Below are 22,945 nucleotides of genomic sequence, written 5' to 3' on the forward strand. Positions count from 1 at the left end.
TGATATCCCATGGAATCCAGTCGGTAACAGCTCTAGTCCAGCGGTCAACTTTAAATCTCATTACGTGACCAGCCCAATATTGTATTGTAAAATTACAATATTTAGTTTGACTAATAACAAATGCATGGTTATCATCTGCACTTGATTCTTAAGTCATAACAGACAGATTCAGTGCAATTGGTTATAGACTAATGCGTCTCTTATTCAGTGGACTAAATGTATAGATAGGCAGAATAATTTGAAGTGAGGAATAGAGTTGATATCTTAGACAATATTATAAATTATTATAAAACCTATTGAAATATAAATTTATAAATCATAGTTTTAGATTGTAGTTTAAAGCTTTGAATGAAATGCCTTTTACCTTCTTCCCCTTTACTCCCAGGAGTCCTTGGGTTATATGTGGAATTTTATGGTTCCGTGAAAATTTTAGAGATACTTTTTCTATGTCCTTGGAGAAAGTCATTGGGATTATGATAGGGATTGCATTTTATCTGCAAAAAGCTTTGAGTAGGATGATCATTTTAACAATAGTAAGCCTCCCAATCAATGAACATGGAATATTTCTCATTTACTATGTCTTCTAAAGGTAAAGGCCCTCCCGTTGTTCATTGATTTGCTCGAGCAGGCCCAGTAACGCCTCCATTGGAGACTTTGTTGTTACTGTGTTTGGCATATCGAATACGTCATGGGGAGCTTGCCAGGTTCTGCTGTGCGGGCGAGATACTCTCGGTAGCTTGCCAGGCTCTCTGAGAGGGGCGGAGGAATCGAACTCGGGTCAGCCACGTTGGCTGCGTGCAAGGCAAATGCCCTACCACTGTGCTATCGCTCCAGCCTTCCCTATGGTTCCCCCCACAGAGCCAGTTGTCGATTTGCTCCAGCGGGCGCCAGTAACGTCTCCATTTGTCCCTATAGCGTGCTAGTGTAGCCCAATGGCATCTGTTCTCTCTGGGAACATGAAGAGCCTCAAACTGATAGTTCATGATCTTGATGAAGAAGTCTGACCATCTGGTAGGTGGGCGGCCACGCGATCTTTTGGGCTGGAACGATAGCACAGTGGTAGGACATTTGCCTTGCACGCAGCCAACATGGCCGATCCGAGTTCGATTCCTCTGCCCCTCTCGGAGAGCCCGGCAAGCTACCGAGAGTATCTCGCCCGCACAGCAAAGCCTGGCAAGCTCCCCGTGACGTATTCGATATGCCAGACACAGTAACAACAAAGTCTCCAATGGAGACGTTACTGGGCCTGCTCGAGCAAATCGATGATCAAAGGGAGGGCCTTTACTTTACTTTACTTTACTTTACTTTACTTTACTTTACTTTCTATGTCTTCTATTTCTTTTCAGTGTGACTTATAGTTTATGACGTTTAAGTTTTTCATTTACTTGTTCTGTTAGTAATAGGTACCCTGTTTTCTTTGACACAACTAAATGGAAAGTTGGAAAGTTTTTAAATTTCTTTTTCTTTATATCATCATATGTATATTAGTGAACAGATTTTTCAATATTGAGTTTTCTATCCTGCCACTTTACTGTTTGGTTTATTTTTCCCATAGTTTTTTCTTTTAGTTTCAAATAATTGAATGTGTGGGTACACTTCCAAATTCATTCTCTAAGGTGTCACTTTTATATTAAATTTAGATAAAGAGAATATAAGAGATGGGAATTACAAAACACTACCTCTGATAAGTATTGATGTACAATCATTAAACTACTTGGATATAGAATTCAACAGTACATTGAAATAATTATAATGATCACCATGGGAATTCATCTTTGGTATGCAAGAGTGTCTCACAGTATGAAAGTAAATCATCTCAATACATCATATTAAAAGAATGAAGGACAAAAGCTACGTTAACATTACATGCAGAAAAATGTGGAGAAGATTCAACAACTTTTTGTAATATATATATTCAATAAAATTGGAATGTAAGAAAAATGCCTCAATTTAGTATACAGGACACTTTTTTGTGTTTGCTTTTGGAACATACCAGTCTTGCTTCTGGCTCTGTGGGGGGACCATAGGAAGTGTGTGTGTGTGTGTGTGTGTGTGTATCTGTCTATCTATCAATCTATATGTGTGTGTGTGTGTGATGGTGATTTTATATGCATCTATACTTACAAAGTTGTTTGGGACTGAGTTTTAACCATGCAAGGTTCCAACATCTAACACTTCACCAGTGCACATATCCTGCCACCGATGTTCCCAGTTTCCCTCCCACCCTCTACTTTCCTACCCCACCCTCCTAGCCTACCTATATGATAAACACATCCCTCTCCCTCCCTCCCTCCTACTCTCTCTCTCTCTTTCTCTCTCTCTTCCATTTTCCTTATTGGCACTATGGTTTGAATACTATTATGAATGCATATCTTGCATATCACTTTACTTCCCTTCTAAGGTAAAAAGGTAAAGGCCCTCTCGTTGATCGTCGATTTGCTCGAGCAGGCCCAGTAACATCTCCATTGGAGACTTTGTTGTTACTGTGTCTGGCATATCGAATACTCTCGGTAGCTTGCCGGGCTCTCCGAGAGGGGCGGAGGAATCAAACTCAGGTCGGTCATGTTGGCCGCTAGTAAGGCGAACACCCTACCACTGTGCTATCGTTCCAGCCTTCTACACACAGATTCCCTTCTACACACAGATTTTGTGTGTAGACTTCTACACTACTTCCCTTCTACACACAGATTTTGTACATTGTGATCATTTTCAACTGTCATTGTCATAGTGGTCCCTTCTCTGTCCTAAACTGCACTCCCCCTTCCCCTTGGTTGCAAGCTTCCTACCATGGACTAGTCCCTATGGCCTTTGTTTCTACTGCTTGGGGTATTATTCACATACTGTGAGTTTTTTTTTTTAATATCCCACAAATGAGTGCAATCATTGTTTGTCCCTCTTCCTCTGACTCATTTCACCCAACATGACAGTCTCCATGTTCATCTATGTTGTAAGCAAATTTCATGACTTCATTTTTTCTAACAGCTGCATAGTGTTCCATTGTGTAGATAAACCACAGTTTCTTTATCCATTCATCTGTTCTCAGGCACTTGGACTATTTCCAGACTCTGGGTATCCTACAGAATACTTTTAAAGAACATAAAATAGTGAAAGGATGAATCCACTCTGGCCATCCCATCCCAAATGCCCCCCCCCCCCCGCACACACACACACACGCCACTGGTAAATCAGAAGCAACACAAGGATATCCACTTTTACCACCTCAATTCAACATAGTATCAGAATTTTCAACATTAGCAAAGATGACAAGAAGAAAAGACAAAATCCAAGAAATTATGAGGGAATATCTATTTGCACATATATAGTTTATATATAGAACATTCTAAATATCCTAAATATTCATTCTAAATATCCAAATGAAGTTTGGAATACTATGCGGCTGTTAGAAAAAATGAAGCTCACATATGTATTCATATGCCAACTCCTTTTTGAAGTAATAAAAAGTCCTCATAGTAACAAGATCCATCAGAGAAAATATCAATTGCATTTATAGAAATAATTATTGACAACCCCAAAAGGAAATTATAAATATCTGAGTAGTAACTGCCCTAATAGTATCAAATAATTAGGAATAAAATCAACCAAAGAGTGAATAGTTGTATACCGAAAACTAAAAACAGGGAACAAAACCAAAAGAGACTGGTTTCACTTATTTAAGACTGCTTTGCATAAATTAAAAAATACAAACAGTGGCTGGTAAGAGCACTACAATGAATTAAGGGCTAGAATGCATGCTGGTACATACAAGACTCCTAAGTTTGAACTCTGGTAATGCAGATTTTCAATATATATATACACATATATGTTAAAAAACTCCTTCAAGTCATCAACTATATTTTTAAAAAGATAACGAAAGTGACTTTACTAGAGAAAATAAAATAAATAAGTGACTTTAATAGACACATCTCAAAGATTCTCTATGTAGCAATGCACACAAAACATGGACACATGTTTAGATAAGCAATCATCAGAGAAGAATCAAATAAAAGAATAATTAGGCTACCTTACAAAATAAAATAAATTTAAAAAATAATTGTTTGTGAGAACGTGAAGAAAATGGAAACTTTGTGCAATCAAATCTGCCACTATGGAAAACCCATTGTATGTTAACTAACAGAACCTCATCCTCAGACTGGAGCACCTGGAATTTAAGAATACTTTTTCCCCCCAAAGCGGGAGTCGAAGGACCAGGCAGGGATCAATGAGTGTTTATTGATTAAATCAGAAATCAATTCCCTGTGGTATTGCTCAAGTTTCTGCTTCACTAGAATTGGTTTGTAATCATCCCTGAGAGTGGCTGTTCTTCCTGGTGTCATGGTCACCAGGGGACTCAGTCTGAGAACTGGATCCTGAAACAAAAAAACTGATTAGGAACAAACACCAGTCAGTTATTAGGAACTAAGGCAGGCCCATTACTTCCAACTCTAAATTCTGAAAGATCTGTAGATCTGGGAAACTAGGCAAAGAGGCTAATATGGGCCATGGTAAAGGTTGTAAAGATCTCTGACCCTGATGCTCCGAGGGCTTGCTTAAGATGTGAGATGTGTGCTGAAAGTAGACTATGGACCAAACATGATGGCCACTTAGTACCCATATACAAACCATAAGACCCAAAAGGAGGGAGAGAGATTAAAGGGAATGTGCCTGCCACCTTGGGGCGGGGGGATTGACAGGTGGCAGGGTGTGAACATTGGTAGTGGAGAATGGGCACTGATGGAGGGATAGGTACTCGATCATTGTATGACTGGAACGTAATCACAAAAGTTTGTAAGTCTGTAACTGTATCTCATTGATGTCGGTGGGCCCTGAGTCCCTTCATGGTCGCCATCTGATGTCGGTGGGCCCCACGGGTGACTTATGTGAAGCGGGGAGGAGAAAGACAGTCACTTTCTCCCCACCCGCCTCTGCCACTCGGGACCCAGGGTTGCTGGGTTCTTGTCTCGCCTCACAGAAAGGAATTTCAGGAGTACACAAGCAGTGAAGTAAATAGATTTTATTTGGAGGATTTTTAGGTGTGGAGGTGGAGAGAGAGAGAGTAAAGTTAGACACGAAAGCATGAAAGTACACATCTCAAGAGGGGAGATGTGGGCAACACATGTGCTCGGGCACCACATGTGCTCAGCCACGTGGGCGCAAGCACCACATGGGCTCAGGCAGCATATGCGCGCCCTTCCTTTGTTCAAGGTGGCCTTTATAGGGTTTCTCCAGCCTGCCCCCACGTGGGGCTTCTTTCCAGGTAAAAGTTCGTTGCTAAGGAGGTTACCAGGGAGGTCCAAAAAGAGGAATTTCATGGGGAGGCCTATATCCTGAGGGTCTGCAGATGGTCTTATCAGGCCTTTGTTTTCTGTATCCACGAGTTGGGTCATTCCTAGAATTCTTCTTCCATTGCAAAGGGCCTTTCCCTATCTACCTGCCTACATCATCATGATGATTAATTTAAAAGAAAAAAAGATTTCCTGGCCCAAATCTGGTGCTGACATCTCTAGTGTCATTTTTTTATCTTTTCTTAAGCAACCTGGATAAAGATCTTGTGCTTGAGGGCCCAATTATGAAAATATAGACCATCATTGAAGTCACCCTCCAATTCTGGATCCTTGGCCAAGGACTCAGTTTCAGGCTGAGATAGAGTAGGATTGTATTTAGTTTGAAGTTTTGTCCCTTGGGAGAAAGTACCAGAGTAACATTTCACTTAACTCAGTATGTGTTTGTGCAGGGTCTACTGATTTCCAACTGAATTTGTTAATCCCCTAATCAACTCTGAGAAGAGGAACAACATCACCTAATGATGTTCTCAATCTAAGGCTGATGATAGGAATTCTGTAGAGCAAATAGTCTTCTTTCAGTCAATATTGTCATATCTTTGTTCTACATTTTTGTCTTATTTCCCCCAATTCAAATACAACCCACCAATTTTTTTTTGGTAATTTGTTAACAATTTTCTGTAATGTTTTTGTTTGTGCTAAAAATCTTTATGCCTTCTTTTCAATATTGGTGTTACCCTTTGTTGAGTTGTTTCAAAAGAGGTTTTTTGTATATTTGTTTGAATATTACTTTATAAAATATGTACTTTTCCATATACAAATTGCTCCTTTTTGTTTGTATGCAAGAAATGCATCATGACAAAATAGGTTATTTTCTTTATTTTTTATTTAACACAAAATACAAATTAGATACAAATTTCCAACATTAAATACAGAACTTCAAGAAATCTCTTGAATCTTGACTAACTCAGTTCTATGCAGTACACAGTTTCAGGCTTACAATTTCAGTTCACCATCTGCACAAAGGAGAAATACCCATTCTGTTAGACACTGCAAGAACGCACAGAGTTGGGTCAGTCATCAGGGAGATAGAAGGGGAGAGCCACTCTGTATTGGCCAGAACTCTCAAGTGGAATCTAAAACTGTGAGTGTGGTTCCAATGTTGCTTTCTAGTTAATCTTGAACACTTAAGGTTGTGTCAGGCTATAAAGAGATTTTGTTTTCCTTCCTCAGCTCTTACTCAATGAATCTACATTGTAGGATTTTTTTTTCTTAATTCGACTTTTCAATCCCAGAAATAGTTCTAGCTTTCTGTGTAGTTACTGTAGGAAATGTCTACCAAAGTCCTGGTGAGTTGGTGGTTGGAGAAGGAGTTTGTCACTAGTTGCTTGATCACAAAAACAGTATTTATTTTGGAGGGTCAGTCACCTTACTCCAAATCATTAAAAAAAATAACAAACTTACCTAAACTAACATTCTGCAAGAAGTTATTTTTATTTAAGTTATTTTTATTTAAGGCATCAATTGCATGTTAACTCCATTGGCATTGGCAATATCTAGAAGAAAGACTGGTTAGTCAACTTCTGTGTAAACATATTAGGTTTTTGCTTGAAAGGTATTCTATGCATATTCATGGCATATAGGAGAGGTATTTATTCAATATGTGACAAAATTGGTTCAATTCTTCTTGGGAAATGATTTGTAACTTGTTTGAAAAGATTAATCTCTTTTACAGGATCCAAAGTTTTTGGATAGTCACTTGATTTTGAAAGGGTGTTTCAATTTCAATGTTTCTGAAGTGACTGCATCTACTTTTGCAAGGGATAATCAATACTATGTATGCAAGGTGATCTTGGTCAGTTACAGAGGGTTGTTACCACAAATAAAAAGATGAAAAATAAACCTCAGCAATTATAAAGATGAGATGTCTGTGAGATTAGCTGGAATAACAGATTCATACTATGTCTGATCAGTGTAACATCCTCAATTATAAATATTGCTAAGGATATTTGCTGGTCTAATATTACTGAGAAGTACTTTGCGATAGCACAGCGGGTAGGGCGTTCGCCTTACAAGTGGCCAACATGGCCGACCCGAGTTCGATTCCTCCGCCCCTCTCGGAGAGCCCAGCAAGCTACCGAGAGTATTCGATATGCCAGACACAGTAACAACAAAGCCTCCAATGGAGACGTTACTGGGCCCGCTCGAGCAAATCGACGATCAACGGGAGGGCCTTTACCTTTTTACTTTACACAGCTCTTCACTGATCTCTATTTAAGGTGAACTTTGCCATTTGCCTGCATCCATAGCTACGGAATAGACAGATATTCAAAGTAACACATTCTCTGCTATTTAGGAGAATTTGCAAAGAGAAAAGGTGGGAATGAAGCTGAGAGATTAACCTCTCACGAGAAGTGCTACACATCTCATACAGATATGATTTGGGCAGTGATTCCCAGTCATAAAATGGCATGAAAATTCAATCTGGAAAATCAATAAAAGGGAAGTCGTAATGTTAAAAGTAGGATTCGAAGTCTTAAGCAAAGAATGAGTGCTGCTTTATTTATAGAATCCATTATTCTTGAGAATTCATGAAACCCTGGTGAATCAATGGGAATATTATGAGGAAACTGAAGGCTGTACACTGATGTCAAGTTTGCCTCTAGTTTTCTGAGCCTACATCCTATCAATCTAGTCCCAGAATGAGAAAAGAAAAATTACTGGAGGTGCTTTGTTTTAATTTATGCAATCACAATCACAAATCATCCTGTTATTCGTCGATTGCCTCAAGCAGGCCCCAGTAACGTCCCTTTCATCCTAGCCCTGAGATTATATTCAAGGCTCTTTAGGAGAATGAGACCCATCATTCTTACTGGTATTTGGCACATTGGGTACGCCACAGGGAGTTTGCCAGACTCTGCCGTGTGGGCAGGCTACATTCGGTAGCCTGCTAGTTTGTCCAAAGTAGGAGTGAGATAATAAGATGCCATAATAAGATGTCGCGAGACCGTGAATGCGAATGCAGCCGCACGGTTCCAGGAGCTGGTTTTTATAGTCTCTGAGTCTTGGCCCTTGATGGGATTACAGGGTGACAGGGGGCCAGTTGGTGGGTGTAACACCCGCCTACTGGAATTTGGAGGATCTGGGTGGAGGATGCTCGACCCCAATTTGAGTAGGCTTGGAGATCTCGGCCCCGGAACCCATGTGGCTTTGTCCCTCTGCCAGTACCTTCATGTGTGCGGAGAGTGGTCTCAGCATGGTGGTGGCTGGTCCTGGAGGTCTTCGGCTGCTGGAGCCATGGTCGGGGCGGGGAGGAAAGCTCAACCCGCTCCCCTCCAAGGGGCCCCGGCGAGGACAGCCAGGCGCGGGGGCAGGAGACTGCCTAATTTATGCAAAGCACAATTATATGGAGCGATAGCACAGTGGTAGGGCATTTGCCTTGCACGCAGCCAACATGGCCGACCCGAGTTTGATTCCTCCGCCCCTCTCGGAGAGCCCTGCAAGCTACCGAGAGTATCTCACCCACAAGGCAGAGCCTGGAAACCTCCCCGTGACATATTCGATATGCCAAACACAGTAACAACAAAGTCTCCAATGGAGATGTTACTGGGCCCGCTCGAGCAAATCGATGAACAACGGGCCTTAAAATCCTTCTCAAAACAGTATTACAATAATTTTTTATTCTTTGCCTCTTATCCATGTTGGAATTAAAATTCTCTCTCCAAACACGGTGGAAAGTTTGAGACTCTCAATTTATATCTTTTCTTTTTTATTTTGTTTTTTGGTAAATAAACACATATTTGAATTATTGAGGCACTGTGACTTACACAGTTATTCATAGTTCAGTTCAAGTGTGTAATGTTCCAAAATCAATCATACCACCAGTGTCAGCTTGCCTTCAACTACGAATGCAATGACAGCTCCTAGATCAGATGCATATCTGATTTGCATATTCTAACAATATTCCTCTTTCCAGTTGCTTTTATCTTTTCTTTCTTTTTTTTTTTTTTGGCTTTATGCATCACACTCAGCAATACTCAGGGGTTACACCTGTATCTGCACTCAGGAATTACTCTTGGCAGTGCTCAGTGAACCATATGGGAATTCAGGGATCAAACCTGGGATGGCTGCGTGGAAGGCAAACACCCTACACAGTGTACTATTGCTCCAGCCACTTCAATTGGCTTGATTCAAACTTTACCCAGTGAAGAAGTATGTCAGTATCAGAGCTTAACTGATAGCTTAGATTCTGAAGTTGAAGCAGGTAAAGGTCCTTGTCTGGCTTGTCACTTTTGGTAATTTATGGTATCTGTGCTAGCCATCCCAGTTTCTCTATTCAAACATTTATCTCCCCTGCCTTTGAGTTTGAAATGCAGCCTCATGAATCCCAGTATACTCTTGGTTCTTGTTACATAAATGATCATGTATCTACCAATTAGAAAATTATCTCATGAACAGAAGGATAAACACATTACTCTCTGGTGACCATCGGCACACATTGTCAAGACACTGTGTGCCTAGATGGTAGTCCTCTTAGCATAGTCAACGAGATGTCTGTGAGATCAGCTAAAACAACACTCATAGAATCGCTGATCAGTGTAATATTTTCAAATTCTTCTTAGGATGATACTATATTCTATACCATACACACACACACACGTACACACACCCCTTTTCACTCCAAAGAAATGGTATTTGACATTAAAATTGTACACCAACTCATTTCTAAAACACAAAGAGCAGAAAATATTTCTGCTTGGGGCATACAGGGTAACTTACTAAAGTATCGTAGTCCACCTGTGACTTCTCTCTGTTGTTGACACATTCCTGAAGCACATCATTATAAGAATCTAAAAGATAAGACACAGAAAAGATTGGTTAAAAGTATGTAATTGGTATTGAGAAATTAAACTAAGTAATTTCTCTTCGTAATGACTTTAATATTAATCATAGGTAAAGTCTGAATAAGATGTGTGTGCTACATGGGATCTCCATATTTTAGGTTTGAAGGTTAAAGAAAATGCTAGATGATTTTAACTGTGGAGTTAATATTGATTATTTCTCTCATAAGACAGAAATATTATCCTCATTCTATCACCACTGATACTGCTCCTAAATGTAGAACTCTTATTTTCCATCTGTACATACATAAACTTCAAAGGTGAACATGAAAGAAGGAAATAGTCCCCCACCCCCCCAAACACAGACCATAACAACCCTATGAGAAAAACAGCTGGGTACATAACTTTATTTTATATGAAAGAGGAACCTGGACCATTCATACTGGTACCACAATCCCTGAGAAGCAGTGTAATGAGCATAGTTCCAGGTAGGAGGGTGGTGAAGGTAGACTCATGTGTGCAGGTAAAGGCTGATGTATGATACTGGGAACTTACAGAGAAAATTGTAACAGTAAGCCTTGTGAGTACACTGAGAAAATATATTCTGAGGAAGCCATCTTTCTTTTCTCCCTCCTACTCTATTTTACTCTCGTTTTCTCATATCATGCTCAACACCAGCACACACACATTTGACAAAAACAATGCAGATTCTGATACAGCATACACAAAGACATTCTTCATGCTCTTCTTGAAAATCTGTTGCTTCCAAGGAATATGACCCATAACTATAGTGCTTCGCCCGGAAATAGCTGTTGTTCACATCTCCAAAATTTATGTGCCCAGAATCTGCTATGTGAAGTCTCTATAGATTGTTTAATAAAAAATGTCCATCCTTTTCATATACATTTTTTATCTACAGTGAGAAAATTTCAAGTACTTACCATATTCTTTATTCACCTGCAATAACAAGAAAAGAGAATAAGAATCAGATGTATAGCGTTCTGTGTATTTATTATTCACTTGGCATCTGGTCAAAAAACAAATAAGTTGAAAAATTCCATCAGCAAGCATGAGAACAACTATGGAAAAAACATGAGCATCTCTGGAGGACTTCCATTCAATCAATGCTCTGCAGTGGTGATGATCAAATTTCTAGATCCAAGAAGTGAAAAGATTTGGGGAGTAAAACCCTAATTCATCCATTTGATGATAATTGTGGATAGTCCCTGTAAAAATAACATTCAATATCTCCAATGGACACTATAATGTTTTCAGATATAGGATATTTATAAAATACACAAACCCAGAAATGGTATTTCTGCATGACAGGCAAACTTACCAGTCAATAGGAAGAACTGCTTTCCTCTCAATCAGTAGAATATTCACTGTCCCACAGTTCTTTCACATATGCTAAAGGGAGGAGAGCAATGATGAATCCAATGGAAAGCTCAACATTTACAAAACATTTTGGATGACTTGGAAAAGGAGCAGAGCATAGATGTGGTTCAATAAAGTAAGCAATTGCTTAATGTGGAAACTTGTACCTCCCAGGACAATAAGTGAAAGCAGAAAAGAAAACCAATGAGAGCACTAGAGAGAGTAATGGTTAGTTCAACTGGGATTGGATCCCTGAACCACACGACTTCCTCAGCATGAGCAGATGTAGCCCTGCAGTTTCCCAGGAGCTTCGAGGTTGGCCCTGGTTGGCCCTTGGGACACAAGGTTTAAGCAGCATCTCCTCTTTGGAATCCGCATATATCTGCTAGCTCAGTTAGTCAAGGATTATTAGGAGTGACCTCTCAAAGCCATGCTTAGTAGACTCAATAAAAAAAAAAGAGTCTAATCTTGGAATCATAGGCTGAATGGAGATAAAATGGATGAATGGAGATAATCCACATGATACTAAGGTACAGGCTATGGTGTAAATTTTAAATAATTGACTGTGTGACTACTTTTGCCAGGAATGAAACCCAGCTCAGGCTACCTTCTTATTAATCTTCTTTTTTTATTTTTTATTGTTTTGACTTTTTGGGTCACACTAATGATGCTCAGGGGTTAGTCCTGGCTATGCACTCAGTAATCACTCCTGGCAGTGCTCAGGGGACCATATGGAATGCCGGGGAGGGATGAACTTAGGTCAGATGTGTGCAAGGTAAATGCCCTCCCTACTGTACTATTGCTCCAGCTCCTGCCTACTTTCTTCTTGATGTCTTGATCAAACTTTTACCCTCTTTCAGACAAATAAAGGTTCGCTTTTATTTGACTTTCAATGGCAGGAAAATGCCCTTGAGACAATTATTCTACGATTTTCTCACTTATATAATACTCCATTTCTATACAAGTCATTCATACTGTCCACAATAATATGCTTAAATTCTGAATGTGTCATTAATTCAAATCGCATGGTTTCCCATCCCGTCCTCCTTTTTAATTGGCTTCTCTTTAATCCTGTGATAAATTGCCTACAGAGCCTCAGAAGACATCTAATGAAGGGACATGCATGTCAGTGGAAGACATGGGACGAGCATGTGCATTTGCTCCTCAAAAACAGGGAGAAGAGACACAGTGCCACGGGCACACAGCAAAACTGCTTACAATTCTTCTCTTTCAATGTTTGTAAAGAATAAACTAAAATGACCAAAACAAATACATGAAAGTTACACAGCTTTAGGGACAACATGACTGTTAAGGGAGAACACTAAGGTAATGATCATTTCTAAACCAAGTCTGTAGCACTGTCATAGGAAACCCAGAATCACAACTAGTCTTTAGGCTAAACTATGCAGGAATTTCTAAAAAAAAAAGCATGTAAGTATAGAGTAAGTACTATATTCTATCGAGCTTCGAATTTCTTCCTTCTGCAGGAAGGAAAAAAGAGTGAGAATCAAACTCTAACGTTAATAGTTGTCTAAGTCACTGGTCTTCACTCCTGAGGTCAAGTTAGAGATTTCAAATGCAAATGGAAAGGAAACTAGTGGATGAGTATTTCCTTGATGTGTTTCTCCTGTGCATTGAAATGCCACTTCCCATGTAAATACAGTGTGAGAGCTAAGGCAATTGCTTTGCATACAATAAATACTGGTTTATTCTTCGGAACCACATAGATCTCCAAGCACCACAAGGGAGAAAGACCACAAATCAGAGCAGCCCCAAAGGTGGAGAACTACTTTAGGTGGCCTCAATAAAAGGTTCCTGTGTCTGGCATATCGAATACTCTCGGTAGCTTGCCGGGCTCTCCGAGAGGGGCGGAGGAATCGAACTCGGGTCGGCCATGTTGGCCGCTTGTAAGGCGAACGCCCTACCGCTGAAGGTAAGGCTAGAGTAAAGAAAGAAATGGATTTTCTTATTCCAAAAAAGTCAGGGGTTGGAATCTATTGCTAGAGGAGAAGTTCTAGCATACAGTTTATGGGGAGAAAAGGTGCTTCCAAGAGTAAAGGTCTTCTTGAATCAGTCATCACTTAAGAAGATACTGATTCACTCAATGCATTCAGCATTGATATTATATCTTTCAGCTCCAAGGATCACTGGAAAACATGCTTCTGAATTGAACTAGAAAGGAAATCTCAAGATGCAATGTATGAATGTCAATGGAAAAGACAAACTCACCCTCTGGTGCTTTCACTGTCCTCATCACTTTCCCAGGCAATCATCCTTCGGGGAGTTAACAGTGGAGCTAAGAGGAATCAAGTAATGGTCAGTTTTTCTGGTCCTGGTAATAAGTGATCTTTTTGCTGCAGATCATTAACGTGGGAGTCAGAGGTGGTGGCAGCTCAAAGGCAACCGCACAGTATCTTTGCAATAAGGATGTGGGCACCAGACTGATATTCCCATGGCACATTGTGTTCCTCTGGATTCTGTTCCTAATGTTTCTGGTTTCCCAAACAAAATTTAATTAATAGTAAGTTATTTTATGTAATATAATGGTGACATATTACATTACATAATCATGTTACTTTGAGTTCTTGTGAATTCTGTTCCTAAAGTTTCTGCTGTTCAATCAAGGAGCATTTCTGTTTTGCAATAAAGGAGCACTTCCATGCTGAAAGTTGATAATGCTAGCAATTATACAAAACTATTTCCGTGTTTTCTAACCTCCTTAAACATTGATTGATAAAAGTGGCCACATGTTCATACAGTGTTTCCACATTATAAATCTATGACTGACCACAGTTGTATATCATAATGTGTTGGTTACCCTTAAGAATTTAAATGATTATTGAAAAATATACCTATTACTACTCTGATGTCTGATAGTTAAGATGAAACTCTCTGTCTCTCTGTAGCATAACTATTTTATTTATTTATTTATTTATTTATTTATTTATTTATTTTTCCTTCTTGGGTCACACCCGGCAATGCTCAGGGGTTACTCCTGGCTCATGTACTCAGGAATTGCTCCTGGCAGTGCTCAGGGGACCATATGGGGTGCTGGGAATCGAACCTGTGTCAGTCATGTTGGCTGCGTGCAAGGCAAACACCCTACCCGCTGTGCTATCACTCCAGCCCCGTCATAACTATTTTAAAGGTTGAAATTGGATACTTAAAAATACCTTGCACAGAGATTAATAATCCCAGTGAATAATTTTGTGATTATTAATTAATTATTCATAAATATGTAATTATAATAAATAATTGATAATTCCCAGTGGAAACACATGTCACTACTCCAGTCCATCAAACCTTCTACATTTTTTTCTTTTGTTTTTGGGATGAACACAGTTATTCTCAGGTGTTACTGTGCTCAGTGAACACACCAGTTAGTGATCACAGGGATCATCTGTCATTCTTGGGAGAAAAACAAGGTCATCTGCAAGCAACCAAGTCTCTTATGCCCTGTCCTATCTCTCTGGATTGTACATATTATTTTCTTTTACCTACTAAGCACAGCTTGAGCTACTATGTTGGCACCGTGTTCCTCTGAGGAGTGAGAAAAATAGAAAGATCTCCAGGAAGGACTGTGGTGAGGGTGGAGCAGTGAATCGCAAAGGTTTGAAAGTGTGAAAGTGTTTGGGGATGCTGTGTGAGACAATTGTATAGTTGTGATTCTGAGAATTGTGAGTGCAAGCAGGACATATCACCTGAGGAAGCACACAATCAATCTCACTCTCCATTCTGCCTCATTCTCACCCAACACACAAATACAAATTCACACATACCATACACACATACATACACACATATACACACACAACCATATTCAAATTAACAATAGTAATTCTGAAGACCCACCGTCATGCACATCTCTCACACCTGGGATACACTGTATCTCCGGAATATAGACACTGGATAAAATTATTAATCGGAAGAATATAGCTATTCCCCACAAACATGAAATCTTCTACCCATGAGTAATGTCTCTAGACAAAACAAAACCAATTATCAAAACTTATCTGCACAGATACTTTGTACCAGCTGAAACAGTTCAGAATACTTACTGCCTCGTTGTGTTGCTGAAGCCTAAGATTAAAACATAGAAAAAAACCATGAGATTCATAGGTATGTGTCCCGTGTATATGTTTCACATGTCAACTATTCAATAAATTAATCAGATAAATTCAAAATCTCTCAGCAAGAGTTCATGTGTGGGAAAGACATATGGTAAGTTATGCTTACCATAAAATCCCTGGACATCTCTGATGTGTCATTGAACTCCTCAAGAAACAATTCTTCTATGCAATCTAAAAGACAAAGAGCAACTGTTAGAGCAGTAGTGCAGCTCAACATTTTATTTAGAATTCAAACAAGAGAAATGGATCAACATATGGTGTGATTTGTTAGAAAGTAAGACTTTGGTTGTTAGTGAGCTGTCAGAATCAGGTCATCAAAATCAGAAAAGAAGGTCGGCCCCTCACATTGTAATTCCAGGAGAGTGAAAATGTGTAAATTAAACCATGTGGTTCTAAACTACTGGCTATGAATGATATTATACATGACAGCAGTATCCCTACTCCAGCTATTGTTAAAGTTTTTTTGTGCCACTAACATCTTGATGTCTTCCTCAAATACCTCTGCCTTTGTCATCCAAAAATACTACACCTCTCTATGATGTTTATCTGTTTCTGGCAATGTACTTCAAATTTAAAGTACAGGAGAAAAATTATTCTATGAGCTGACAGGAGAAAAATTATTCTATAGCTCTATCAGATTATTCTGATACTGAGATGATGCATTGCAGTAGATGTAAAATACTAAAATTATCCACTAAAGCAGTCATGATCAAACATCAGATATTCTTACCCTGTCTTTATCAGTAACTCTTTTGATGGGCAGATTTGGAGGACCCTCTGTGCTAGCAGTAGATATCAAGGAAGGATGACATGTTCATAAAGGAGGGTGGCATGGCATGAGCACTTGCACTCTCCTTGCTATACGTGATACATGGAGGTCCATGGACTATCCTACAGCTACCATAGCCACATTGTGAAATGTCTCCATAGGAAGTATTCCAGCACTCACAACACAGTGCAACAATGCAGAAACTATAACCAGTTTTCAAAACTCTTCCACAAGTAGGCAGAAAATAGGAAATGTTCCTTACTTTATGCACAACAGAAAACAGGATTGCAAACATTTTTGTCTAGGCTACAACATTTTCTTCCTTCTCTATCAGGTCCTGCATGACTGGGCAGGAGAGCCACCTGACTCAATTTTCAACTCTCACCAACTCCAGTGATTAAAGGTGCCTTGTAAACACACAGGTACATTGAAAGTTTGTGGAACAGAATGGGATCATTTTCTCTTGACCTTAAGAATGTCATGCCTGCAGTCACATACCAACTACATAACTTATCTCTTGTGCACCCGCTAAAGATGGGAAAGGAGTCGTTCTGAATATTCTTGAGTCAAATAGATTTGGGAATGACGAAAGGCAAGAGTCATCACCAGAAATGCAGAATTTATGTGCTGGAACTAGAACTAGAACTGGAATGAAACAGTCAGCGTTATGGGAGGTCCTCATACTCTGATAATCAAGAGCCCAATTGAGGCCAAATTTCTCTGTGGAGTTTCTGGAGGGTTCTACTATGGGAACAATCTAGGGGAGAGGATCTAGGGTCTGTTCTCAAGGTAAGTTTTCCCTGTCACTAACTCTGCAGTTTCACATAGTTCATCCACCTTCTCCATTCTCTATTTTGGAGATGTCAGTGCCCAATTGCCGTAAGACTTATTTCTTTAATCACCATGGTCTAAGTACTGAGTGTAATGCAATGGGATACTCAGGTATGAGAACTATTATAAGATGGAATTGAGCAAGTAATCAGGATCATAAATGAACAGTTTGGGAATATGGCCATAATTTTTTATTAATTGAAGTACAATTATAATACCTTATATTTCATAATTTAAAGAATACCACTTTTTACTTTCTGTGTCTGGTAGATGTACCTCAGTCATCAGGGAAAAGGTTGGATATGGGTCATGATTGATAAGCTCATGTTTGAGCACATTACATTGCATTACTGAGTGTAATGCAATGGGATACTCAGATATGAGAACTATTATAAGATGGAATTGAGCAAGTAATCAGGATTATAAATGAACAGTTTGGGAATATGGCCATAATTTTTTATTAATTGAAGTATAATTATAATACCTTATATTTCATAATTTAAAGAATACCACTTAAAACAACTGACATACATAATATAGGTAGACATATAATCAGATATTTTGATTGTGAATATTCTATACTAAACTTTCTTTGCTGGCGGTATAGGCCCATAATATCAAATTATGTAGCAAACAATCATGCATATAGAATCAGACTACATGATTGTATATTGAGAGACACACACGCTAAGTGTTCAAAATTTAAAAAATAAAAACTACATAAGTGTTTGCAGAAAAATGATTTGGCTGATATAAAATTAGATTTCTTTTAAAATCAGAGGTGTAAAAGTTGTACAGAATCCAAAATCAGCATAACATGCCTGTAAGATAAGATTTGCCTGTAGAAAAACTTCCCAAATTTTTAAGTTATTGATTCCAGGGTACATACCATCATCCTCTGGGAAGACCAAGTCTTGTTTCTACACAAAAGAAAAGATTAGGAGAATCTGAATGCACACCAAATGTGCACCTTTTTTAATGTAGCATGCTTTCAATGTGACATCACATAACCAGATAAAACTGGGGTGTAGTAAAAGGTCCTACAGAAAGTGGGAAAGACACTAGTAAAAGGATGCTCCTTTCTCTGCACATTTGCCTTGGAAGTGAAATGTTTTAATCCACTCAAGAATATTTTCCATAGACCAGAAAATCCTCTAATTCATCCTTTAGTTCGTCCTTTTTCATCCTTTAATTCATCCTTTAGTTTGGTTGTTGCTCCTGGACAAGTTCTTATGGCAGGCAAGAGTGCAAAACATACTTTCAATTAGCAAGGTCTTTGAATGTACCATCTACATGAAAAATTTCAAATGGGTATCTGAATTTAACTGGAAACTAGTTAAAAACAGTAAGCATATTTATACCTTACCAGGAGAAAGGAAAACTTTCTGGATTAAAAACATTGTTTTCCTCATCCACATGTCACATGAATCTGGTGGATCCTGGGCATCTAAGCTTTTTATGTGCTCAAAGATGAGCTTATCAATCATGACCCATATTCAACCTTTTCCCTGATGACTGAGGTACATCTAACAGACACAGAAAGAAACTCTCTGTTCTTGTGTTTACCTCCCTTGCTCCTTACTCAACCAGGCCATCTGCAGTAATGTTTTCATATGAATGAATGTGCAAAGGAGAAAAGTTAAGAGAACATTTCACTCCAAGGTACGCGTGCTTACATGTTACTAATCTTCACCTTCTTCATCTACCTTGGCTTCAAATGGATCCACAGGCATTGCTAAAGGAAAGAGAGCACCTGTTATTTCACTCTGATACTCAGCATTCCCTGACAGAGCTCCTCTTTAAGGGAATTGTTAATGAATATGCTTGGTGGAAATTAAGCAAACACTGCTCATCCATTCTCTTCATGAGTGGAAGACAAACAGGAGCAGAAAAGAAAAGAGAAATAAAGTCCTCTCAGTTCATTAGAGGAACTCGAACAGAATGGATAGGAGAACCTGGAGGATGTCAACCTCATGTGGTGTTGAAATCACACTATTCTTCCTGAACATATTTTTTAAACTTCTCTAACCCTGTTCATTTTCTGAGTGTGCATTCCAATATGCTGTCTCTATGATTATCATCAGTTTGACAGGTTTTTAGCATTATATTTCATCGAATACACAGGATTCAATGAGTAAATTATTCCATTGTTTATTCACTGATCTGTTGTTATAAAAAAATCCTCAGAGTGAGAAATTACTGAGCATATAAAAATAAATCACTATCAAAAATGTGACATTTATCTCATTTGTCCTCTCTAATATGACTCTAGCGTAAATGGAGCTGGATGAACATCTGTGTGAGGAGTAGAAACCCAGTAAATGGACAGTGTATGAAAGAGGAAGGGCTGGGGTGAGCACAAGAACTTTCTGCCATATTAAAAATTTGAAACCCAGATAGAGGCACCAGTTTCAACATGGAGCACCTGTGTTCTCTTTGAACAATACTGACTAGGGGAATCCAGTCACGATAGAACATAACTAGGGCTTAGAATAACCATGTTATCCAACGTCACCTAAGAGTACCAATACTCACTTTGCAGCTTTCAGTTGTGGGGTTTTTTTGGTTTTTTTTCCTTTTTTTCCAGTTATCGTTACTGATGGAACCCAGTAAGTTGGATAGAAATATCTACTTCTGGAGGTTGGATAGAAAAACCTATTTCTGGTTCCCAGTTCTAAGAATATTGGAACAGGTAAGAAGTTTACATCTTTTGGGTAAATTTACATAAACTATACAGTGATAGATGCCAAATGTAGACAAGTTCTATGAAGGTCTCTGTATAATGGTGAACAGTTTGGGGATCATGTCCAGATAAGCAATTCTGTCAATACTTTAAAAGATGGGTCCAATTTCCATAGTTTCTATCATGCCTTGGTCAGGTTACTTTGTGAGTGTGCTAAGGTGCTATTGACTATCTTAGAAGTTAATCATAGATTTCTCATGTGGGTTAACAGTTTTTATTCTCCACCTTAGAGAAGACAAACTCCTAACAAACATTACTTTTACACTTTCTTTGACAGGGATTCTTAGTTGAAGATCCAACACATGTAACTGATTTAACTGCAGTAATGATAAAGCCAGTATCAATTCTTTTATATCAATGCTAATATCAATGCCAATAGTCAACAATGCCAAGTACACAGCATAAATATTCCAAAGCTATAATCAGTTGTGAAAGGACTTGAGATCAAACAATTTGATTTTGTAGCTGACTGAAAAATTGAACCACTTCTGCAGTGATAAAAGGATTGAGAACCCAAGCCACCAGTTATGGAGAGAAAGAAAGGTGAATTCAGCAAACTTCCTTGAGCAGAGCAGAGACACCTTTTGTCAAAAAGAGCAATCTCTGGCACTCACAAAGAATGACCTACAGTATTGATTTTATTCTTGACGTCAAGCACATGTTTGTTCATTTAAAAGAATTCAAATCATTAAACAGACAATCTTGGACTGCTGTGTGAGATTAAGTAGGCAATAGACAACAGAAAAATGAAAGTACCAACAAAATTACAGATTAAACATGCTGCCTCTGAGTCATGATACACATTCTAAGAATTGAAGTTTATGCTTGTTAGAAACACCAATGTTTATCCCTATCGTTCCCAGCAAATTCAGGATAATCCACAAATAAAGACCAGTTAGAAAAGTCCACATAATTTATCTAGACTCTGTATTTAGAGTGAAAGTCCTTACAGAATACTTACCGGGTTCCTCCTGAGGCATCTGCAATTCCAAAGAAAAAACAACTCTGAGAATCAGACTATATCACATCCTGTTTGCACAGGACTCTTGTTCTTATTTTTATTATTAGCAAAACACCATGCGTTACAGTTGTAGACTTACAAACTTTTGTGCTTGGGTTTCAGTTATACAATGATCAAGTATCCATCTCTCCACCAGTTCCTATTCTCTAGCACTAATGATCCGAGTAGCCCTCCCACCCCATACCCCATCCCCCCACCCCGCCTCACCTCGGTGGAAGGGCATTCCTTTCTGCTCACTCTTTCATTTAGGGTGTTGTAGTTTGCAATAGAGGTGTTGAGTGGCTATCATGTTTGGTCTATAGTCTACATTCAGCAAGCATCTCACATCCTGAGCGAGTCCTCCAAACATCCTTTACATGGTGTTCCCTTCTCTATCTGAGCTGCCTTTTCCCCAACAGGACTCTTATTCTTTTAGAGACTTAAGAAAAGTGACCTGTGAAGTCTTGTTAAGTCTAAGCTTCTAAAGAATCAAGAGGAACTATCTAGAGAAGGTACAGGTGTTTTTTGGATAATGGATCTCTCAAATGTATTGTGATTGTGTGATTGGCAAGTTTAAACTTCTCACTGTCACGGTCACGATCCTCTCCTTGTTCATCGATTTTCTGGAGCGGGCCCAGTAACGTCTCCATCATGAGACTTGTTACTGTGTTTGGCATATTGAATACATCACGGGTAGCTTGGCAGGCTTTGCCATGCGGGCGAGATACTCTCCATAGCTTGCCTGGCTCTCTGAGAGAGGCGGAGGAATCGAACTCGGGTCGGCCATGTTGGCTGCATGCAAGGCAAACGCCCTACCCGCTGTGCTATCACTCCAGCCCTTAAAGTTCTCATTTCAATGAAAAGAAGCTTCTCTTGTAGAAATACACCTGAAAACAGGATAATGGGATCAGTTGTTCTTACCATCCTGAATCAAGCACTGTCTGCTAAAATTCTTTCTCCACAGTAAATGACATCACAGTTTTTCAAATGCATCTGTCTTTCAAATGTTCACTAAAATAAAGACTGCCTAGAGCTCTTTGTTATATCTGACTGATTTAAAAATAATGTAACCATGCCCGAACTTTGATTTGATGACCCTCCTTGATATTTTCTTTGTCAAAATATAAGTAACACATCGTTTTATACCCAGTCACACAAAATTGGTTAAGTTCCCCAGAAAATATCATAACTCCTGTATTCTTAGCCTTTAAAATAAACTCATATGTTGGCAAAGTAATTTTTTAAATATATATCTTAGATTGGGCATTGAATTTATGAAAATTAAACATTTAGCAAATCTGGTATGAAGGGAACATTTGTTGCTTGCGTTATTTTAGGGGCCCCACCTATTATTCAGGGATAATTCTTGGTAGGACTTCAGACACTATATCCTCTGTCACTGTCACTGTCCTCCCATTGTTCAGTGATTTTATCGAGCGGGCCCAGTAACGTCTCCATCGTGAGACTTTGTTGTTACTGTGTTTGGCATATCAAATATGTCACGGGTAGCTTGCCAGGCTCTGCCGTGCGGGCGAGATACTCTCGGTAGCTTGCCGGGCTCTCTGAGCGGGGCGGAGGAATAGAACTAGGGTCGGCCATGTTGGCTGCTTGCAAGGCAAGTGCCATACCCGCTGTGCTATCACTCCAGCCCATATCCTCAGTCAAATAAAAAAAATTGAGCTCATTAGGAATGGATTTTAGATGTAGAAGAATTAGTAAAGCTGGAAAGGTGCCTGCCTTGTACACAGTCAACCAGGTTCAAACACCATGTAAATGGTGCTTTGGGTGCTGCCATTAGCAAGGAGTAAGCCAGGTTTGGCCCAATCTAATAACATAAAATGATTATCAGTGATAAAAAAAGCCAATAAAATCAAGTTTCTATTTTATTGAATTCTCACTTACCACAAGGATCCGTGGATACCCAATTTCTCTATATTCTGGAGTCTCTTCAGCTTCCTTCATCACGTTAGTGGTA

The 22,945-nt window shown here is 39.1% G+C and overlaps 1 protein-coding gene across 1 annotated transcript in view; it reads right to left on the minus strand.

Moving 5' to 3' along the window:
- Positions 1-22,932, minus strand: part of LOC130022889 (immunoglobulin lambda-1 light chain-like) — a 60,646-nt gene extending 37,714 nt beyond the window's left edge. Inside the window, exons 1-6 of the mRNA XM_056113604.1 lie at positions 22,873-22,932; positions 20,932-20,950; positions 18,921-18,962; positions 15,734-15,798; positions 11,062-11,077; positions 10,059-10,129 (exon numbers count right to left, since the gene is read on the minus strand). Of these exons, the coding sequence (XP_055969579.1) occupies positions 10,059-10,129; positions 11,062-11,077; positions 15,734-15,798; positions 18,921-18,962; positions 20,932-20,950; positions 22,873-22,932 (273 nt within the window). The remainder of the gene's footprint in view (positions 1-10,058; positions 10,130-11,061; positions 11,078-15,733; positions 15,799-18,920; positions 18,963-20,931; positions 20,951-22,872) is intronic.
- Positions 22,933-22,945: the final 13 nt, after the last annotated feature.

Source organism: Sorex fumeus, unplaced genomic scaffold (genome assembly GCF_029834395.1).
Source record: "Sorex fumeus unplaced genomic scaffold, SorFum_2.1 ptg000021l, whole genome shotgun sequence".
Classification (NCBI taxonomy): Eukaryota; Metazoa; Chordata; class Mammalia; order Eulipotyphla; family Soricidae; genus Sorex; species Sorex fumeus.